This window comes from Drosophila takahashii, chromosome 2R, assembly GCF_030179915.1.
Source record: "Drosophila takahashii strain IR98-3 E-12201 chromosome 2R, DtakHiC1v2, whole genome shotgun sequence".
In the NCBI taxonomy this organism is placed as follows: Eukaryota; Metazoa; Arthropoda; class Insecta; order Diptera; family Drosophilidae; genus Drosophila; species Drosophila takahashii.
Window position 1 is genome coordinate 22088831 of NC_091679.1, and position 6624 is coordinate 22095454.

Here is a 6624-nt window from a genome sequence, read left to right on the forward strand (position 1 = left end):
TTTCCTAGTTCCAGAGCAGCGGAAAGCAATGGAGAGTATATATTTAGACAGGATCGAAAACCATACTAGAAATCGATTAGCAGACAACATTTAAAAATAAGATTCAAGGCGTATTTCACGGAGTTTATAGATACATATATTTATATAAAAACAAAATGATCTAAGTTCGACTTGCGTATTTTTGATCTAAGAGAAATTAGCTTTTGAATTAATATTTGCCTTTCTGGAAAATCCAGCACTATTATGGAGCCAAATTAAAAAAAATAAACTTAAATATTATGAAATTCAACCCAAAACAGTTCGACTGCAACTGGTAAGTAACAAAAGATTCTATAAAATTTCACTAGGTACTGACACTTAATGACTATTCTTAAAAGTAGCCTCTAGCATGCACCTAAAGAACTAGAAAAATAGCCTTGCACGTGGCCTTCAACTAGATTTGACTACGATCGCTTGCAGAAATGGCCAATATACATAAATGTTCACAACATATCACAACATTGCAGAAGAGAGAATATCCCAAAGGGGAGACCTACAAGCGCTGAACACAGCGCCTCACAAACTTGGCCTTATGGTGGCACATGAAACGCAGCAGAAAGACGACCAGCAGCAGACTCACTCCATAGCCAATCACCAGAACGGCGCGCTTTCTTCGCTTCCAGCGCTGATAGTCCCGCCACGATGCGTAGCGATTGCGGAATTGCGGTGGCAGCTCGAACTTGCTGCGCCGCGGGAAGAAGGACAGGTAAAAGTCCTCGAGTAGGTGGCGAACCATGTCGTTGTCTTCCCTTCTATTAGCGTCGAGATTGTCGTTGATACAGTTGAACTTGCGCGGATTCCGGCGTAATCGGTCTAGGGATTCCACCACTTCTGTTAGGTTGGAGGTGAGCATCATAAAGTTGCTGTGCGAAACTCTCTTTGGGCTGACGTGGAAGTGATACTTGGGTCGCACGGCGAAGTTGGCCGCCAATGCTTCAGCCAGCAGGGGACACCGCACTACTAGATCTCTGGTGATAGTGGGCTATTGGAAAGGAGCAAACTGTCAATGGAATTTCCCAAGATCTATTTGTAGGTACCAACCAAATTAGAATCCTCATATCGCTCGTAGACCAGCGTAGAGTGTTCAACTGATTCCACTCTTATATTTATCCCTAGACTCCTGGTGCAGTTCTGAATTACTTCCTCGAAGTATCGCATGGCTGACCAGTCTAGGGGCGGTGGATAAATGCGTGTGAGGAAGGTGCGCACCTCCCTATCCGACCAAGTGGCCGAGCCGTCGGTGTCGAACTCGTCGAAGATCTCCTCCACACCCATTACCTGCGTTTCGCTCATCAGGAAGGAGTAATAGGCGAAGGCATACTGCAGATCTGTGGGCGCCCGAAAGCGCTGAAGGGCCGTGTTTAGGACTTGTTGCCGAAAACGTCGTTGCATGGCCTCCACAATATCCCTGTCGATCAGGAAACCCACGTGGGCTAGAACGTGGCGTGCCTTGAAGCCATAGGCCCGATTTAACAACATATTGGTGGCAATTAGCGAGTGGGAGTAGATGTCGGTGGAGGACTTGAAATCCTGCTTGTGCAGTGTATGGCGTTGGGTGGTCGGTGGCTCGGAGCTAGTCGCCTCCATTTCGGGATTCAGCGACATAAGCTTGGCCCTGTTGAAACGCTCCACGATGCGGCGGAGTTCCTTGAGCGTCGACACGTTGCGGTTGCGCATCTCATCCTTGAAGTTAGCCGAGCTGCTCCTAAAAAGCTTTTGGAGACCCACGTGAGGGAAGCGATGAACAGGAGTTTTTGGAACGGCGTCAGGCTCTACTTCGAGAACCTCATGGCTTTGTGGGAAGGCGTGGCCGCCGTCCGCTGTCCCACTTTCGCTGCAGTCTCCTCCATCAAACTGGCAGGCATCGATGTTGCAGTGCCGATCGCAGGCTCCATCTCCTATGTAGGTCCACGGGCAGTCCAAGGCGCAGTCGGGCACCATCCAGGCCTGGTACACTCGCACTCCCTCCGCCTCTGTGAACAGATCCTCTGGATACAGGGGTGCTCCCAGGAATATGTCGTCGTTTAGGTAGAGAAACCGCTTGGACAGCTTTGGTATGCGGTGCAGGAATGTCTCGATGGCGGAGCTGGAAAAGGTGGGCAACTGGGCGGGATCGGGAGCCAGCACTTCGTGGGGCACTACTGTAACCCTCTCGTAGCTGAGGTCAAGCCAATTGGGAATCTGGCCATTGGTCACTATGTAGACATGCCTGATCCAATTGGCGTGCTTCTCCAGCGATCTCAGCGAGTAGCGCAGCTCATTCTTGTCGTCGAACCGCGAGGGATCGTATTTGGAGTCGAATCGCCGGATGGACTCTATGAAATTGGGATCCGAGCCGTTGACCCAAGTGTAAACCGCGTCGATGGCGCTGCAGGAGCTGCCGAAGTCGCCGGTGTTGCCCTTTTCCGATGCGGAAAGATAGCTGGTAGCTAACCAAACCACCAGGCAGAGTCCCCCAAAGACTGTAATTGAGTAAACCTTAAATTAGTTAAGTCACAAGGGAGACATGGGGGCAACTCACCCAGGAGCAACTGCAGCTTCCTGCGAGACTGGAGTCGCAATTGTTCTATGACACGCCGCATTCTTCGCGGCCACCGGCGGCGCAAGCGCATCCTCAGGTCCTTAAATGGCACATTTCATTTATTCTTCGCGCAGTTAAATCATAACAAAAACTTTGTTTTTCCCTGGGCTAGTGTGGTCGCAGCACGACTGCTCAAAAATACCACATGAATCAGCTGACTTTTAGGACAGGTAATATTTGTATCAGTTCGGAACTGGTTCCGAACAGAAAGGTTTGTGTCCGTGCTAAGTTTGCAACAAAGTTCTCAACCTAATTTGATAAATTAATTTATATAAATACGATTAACTAAATTTAAGTAATTATAGGCTGTAAACATCCCACCAGTCCCCACAAAGAGCACTAAAGTTAGCATCAAATTTTTTCAGTATTTTTTTAATCCCACACTTTTGGCATGTTTTGACAACACTGCGGTCAGCTGGTGCGCATCACATGACCGTCATAAGGTTTTTTTCTCACTGGAATAGGCGACGTCGTGCAAGGCAAAGCGAAAATTTTCACCACCATTTTTCGTTTGTAGTTTCAGTTCACTTTTCGGTTGGTTTCTAGTGCCTCCTGTGTTCTCCTTGGTTCTTAGCTTATGAGTTCTTTGTTTCCTTTGTTTTTATAAAACCCCCCAAGTAAGCGGATCCAGCGAGATGTTGTGGAAATCGCTGATTGCGTTGTGCGTCATTGGGGCCGCCCTGGCGGAGCAAACGCCCGTCTTTCTGTGGGGAGCCAACAGGTGGGTCTTACTGCTGCAACTGCAACCTAACCAGTTGACTGTGTTCCCTTCTCAATATCAGTGTGACGAAGCCCTCCCTGAAGACGGTGCCCCAGGCGGAGTTCGCCGAGCAGTTGGCAACGTTGCTGGAAGATCACATGGTCGTGGCCTTCGAGGAAAATGGCGTAAGTGCTTGAGTACACATAGCAGATAACTTGACCGATGAAATTCGATTCTTCAATTCCCACACCCACGAAAAAAACCAGCTGAGCAACAAGGACTTCCTGTGCTCCAACTCCCAGGCACAGTCCTGCTACGCCCAGCTGCAAGGAGTCAGCCCCAAGACCTACTACACCAGCGTGGAGAATCCCTCGGAGGCCCTGCGCTCGGTGGCCGCCAGGCGGGAGCACAACTCCATCGATGCCAGCGGAAAGTTGACCACCCCGGCCAAGTGCTCCGCGGGCACGGCCCTCTTCGTGAGCTTCGAGGACGCCGCCGAGACGCGGGAGGCCAGCCTGGAGTCACATGGTGGGTCATCACAGAGCGGCCAATGTGACACACTTACTTTACCATGTTTCACCTTAAAAATCCCCCCTCAGACGCCGCCATCGCCGCTATCAGCAAGCAGTTCGAGTGCAAGGTGGCTTATCTCTACCTGGCCGCTCCCTCCACCGCTCCCGCGGTCCAGCGTCGCACCCGCCGTGACACAGCCGCCACCACCGGCGGATTCATCTGGCACGCGTCTAACCAGTTTCAGATCTTCTACACCGCTCTCCTCTACAACGGTCAGGCCGTCGAGGTCCAGTCAATGGCGGTCACCAACTCCAGCACTCCCCTCTCCAAGTTCTCCGTTCAGCTTACCACGACCGATGCCAACAAGCCAATCACCTTTGACGTTCTTTACAATGGTGGATACTTTAGTCTGAGCAACCTGGTCTACGACGGCAGCAACTTCCGAACCACCGGCGTGAACGCCCCCACCACGTTCTCCTACTCCTGCGGCAACCTGACCCTCGAGTCCACGGCCGTGAACAACATGTACAACACCCTGAGCTTCAAGTCCCTGCAGCTGCAGGCTCCCTTCGACGGCACCTACAAGGAGAACTTCGCTTTCGGCGACTCCTGGGACTGCGTGGGCTTCGTGACTCCCGGCATCCTGATGGGTCTGTTCGTGGTCGCCCTCCTGCTGGTCATCATGTTCGTCGGCGTCTGCTGGATGATGGACATCAACACGATGGATCGCTTCGACGATCCCAAGGGCAAGACTATCACCATCAACGCCGCCGCCGAGTAGACGGTTGGCTCCATTAGTTCACTCCTTATTTGATTGTTTGATACGCACTCAATATTCATTCCTTTATTCCTTCAGTCTATCCACATGTATTTGTAAACGAATCAATACTTATTACCGTACCCACATAACACATAACCGGGAAATTAGTCCTCACAATTTGTATCGTATCTGTAATTTTCGCCGGCAAGGACCAGATGACGTGCAGCATCAATGCGTTGCTGATTCTTGTCGCCGAAAATTGCCTGAGGTTTTGCTTGCACCGACTTGGCATCCAGTATTTCATTTAGCATAGCCCCTAAATGTCGTAAATCGAAGGAATTCTAAAAAGACGCACATGTGTGTGTACGAATGTGTGTGTGTGCCCATGGGCAGTAAATCTAATCTTGAATATATCTAAGTGTTTTATAGTTTCTTGTTTGGCGCAACTATGCGAGACTAATTTATGCCTCTGTATGATAGTTTGTCATTTGTGCAACCCTCCTGTTCGCAGGCCCAACGAAAATAAAGTTTTTTTCAATTGTGTTACAAATGAAAAGTGTTTGCTGGCTAAAAGACGATGGTTCGATGCCCTTTCTTGGAATACTTTCATTTAAAAAATCCTTTCTTGTGGATCAATTTTGAATTTAGTAAAAATTTATAATAATTCTTGTACAATTCATAATATTGGCAAGACTATATGAAGTTTAAAAAGCTGCAGACATCTTATGTAATTGGTGCATTGCATTACTTAACTTTTTGTCTGCACTCAGCCTTTCATGAGAGTATATAAAAGAGTATATATAAATCTATCTGACAATATCAAGTTAAGACAATAAGTTTATTTGTATTTTTGGAGGGGAGTAACTTATTACAGCACTTAGGCGATAAGATTCAACTATTGACTGGTATCCAAATAGTTGATAACAACTTTTTGTGTAGCTTGTTTTGGAAACAATTTCAATTGAATTCTCTGGTCTTGTTGGCCGGAAAAAGGCATGGAAACAAATCAAAAGTTTAATGGAAATTTATTGAGTTGTATCGGCGGGCTTTTCGAGGGATACTCCGCAGTTCGGTTGGAACTTGAATTTGAAACTTTGCAACTGCAGCAAAGGAAACCCATTTCCCAGGCTTTCATTAAGTTGCTTAGCTGAAGTGGCAAAAAGCATTGTTTATGACATTTTAATCTCTTGTTTATCCGCTTGACTTTTCCACTTGCCTGCGAGTGCAAAGTGGAAAGTGGAAAGCTGCAGCCGTCTCCGTCTGGTCAAGGCGTGCGTAAAATAAACTCCCCGGCAGACAGCGCAAAAAGTATGCTACGGCGGGGAACCAAACTACGTGGGTGTACGGCTACGGGTGTACCAGTGGGCGGATGTGTTCTCCGAGCCAAGAGCACACAGTTGACTGCACTGCGAGTGGCTGGCAGGCGCTTAACGTTTTTGTTGCATTAGAAACAGGTCAGTGCGTCATGCACACAAATGAGCATATGACCCAACTGGAGCGCAGTGCAGCGGGTCCGAAAAACTTGTGCCAAGTGGGGTCCTGGGAGCCGGCAATCCATGGCATCGTTTTCCTATCGGAGGGAATCCGGGGATGTCCGGGGCCGGCGGAAACAGTAATTATGCATAAGTCAACACGCGGCATTCGTAATGAACTCCACTCAAAGCGGAACGAGCACTTTGCGGACTCGCAGCCATGGCGCAAAAGTTCGCAAAGTTTTTGGCAGCCGAAAATGTCGCCAACTTGCCAGCTGCCGAAACTTTCGGGCCAGCCCCATAAGCAGCCTCTAGCTCAAGTTCTCTATGTGCTCGGTTGTAAGTATGGCATGTGGAAATTAGAACAGCTGCGGTCAACTCCATAGCACCCATGGCCGGAGAAGTTGTTCCTAGCAATAAATAAAGTCAAGCAATAGATAGACATAATTGATTTATCCATTTTGGATTTGCAAATAAAGTAGAAATCCTTTTTTCACATACTTTTTACTCTTTTAAAGAATATATAGTAAGCTCTTTTATGCCTGTTAATCGTAGAGTA

General features: G+C 48.3%; 2 protein-coding genes across 2 annotated transcripts; one reads left to right on the forward strand and one right to left on the reverse strand.

Annotated features, from left to right (window-relative positions):
• Positions 1–2755, reverse strand: Gnptab (N-acetylglucosamine-1-phosphate transferase subunits alpha and beta). Its single transcript, XM_017142582.3, has 3 exons — positions 2561–2755; positions 1081–2501; positions 1–1021 (listed from the first exon to the last, which is right to left on the reverse strand). The coding sequence occupies exons 1-3, from the start codon at positions 2649–2651 to the stop codon at positions 533–535; spliced, it is 2001 nt and encodes a 666-aa protein (XP_016998071.2). The 5' UTR covers positions 2652–2755; the 3' UTR covers positions 1–532.
• A 241-nt stretch (positions 2756–2996) lies between these two features.
• On the forward strand, positions 2997–5149 carry VhaAC45 (Vacuolar H[+] ATPase AC45 accessory subunit). Its single transcript, XM_017142583.3, has 5 exons — positions 2997–3154; positions 3239–3341; positions 3403–3505; positions 3587–3848; positions 3920–5149. The coding sequence occupies exons 2-5, from the start codon at positions 3256–3258 to the stop codon at positions 4612–4614; spliced, it is 1146 nt and encodes a 381-aa protein (XP_016998072.2). The 5' UTR covers positions 2997–3154; positions 3239–3255; the 3' UTR covers positions 4615–5149.
• The last annotated feature ends 1475 nt before the right edge of the window (positions 5150–6624 follow it).

Coding starts and splice junctions, on each gene's coding strand:
- VhaAC45 (XM_017142583.3), top strand. CDS start 3,256: ATGTTGTGGAAATCGCTGATTGCGTTGTGCGTCATTGGGGCCGCCCTG. Junction 3,506..3,586: donor TGGCCTTCGAGGAAAATGGC/GTAAGTGCTTGA, acceptor GAAAAAAACCAG/CTGAGCAACAAGGACTTCCT. Junction 3,849..3,919: donor GGCCAGCCTGGAGTCACATG/GTGGGTCATCAC, acceptor ATCCCCCCTCAG/ACGCCGCCATCGCCGCTATC.
- Gnptab (XM_017142582.3), bottom strand. CDS start 2,651: ATGCGCTTGCGCCGCCGGTGGCCGCGAAGAATGCGGCGTGTCATAGAA. Junction 2,502..2,560: donor GAAGCTGCAGTTGCTCCTGG/GTGAGTTGCCCC, acceptor ACTCAATTACAG/TCTTTGGGGGACTCTGCCTG. Junction 1,022..1,080: donor GATATGAGGATTCTAATTTG/GTTGGTACCTAC, acceptor CCTTTCCAATAG/CCCACTATCACCAGAGATCT.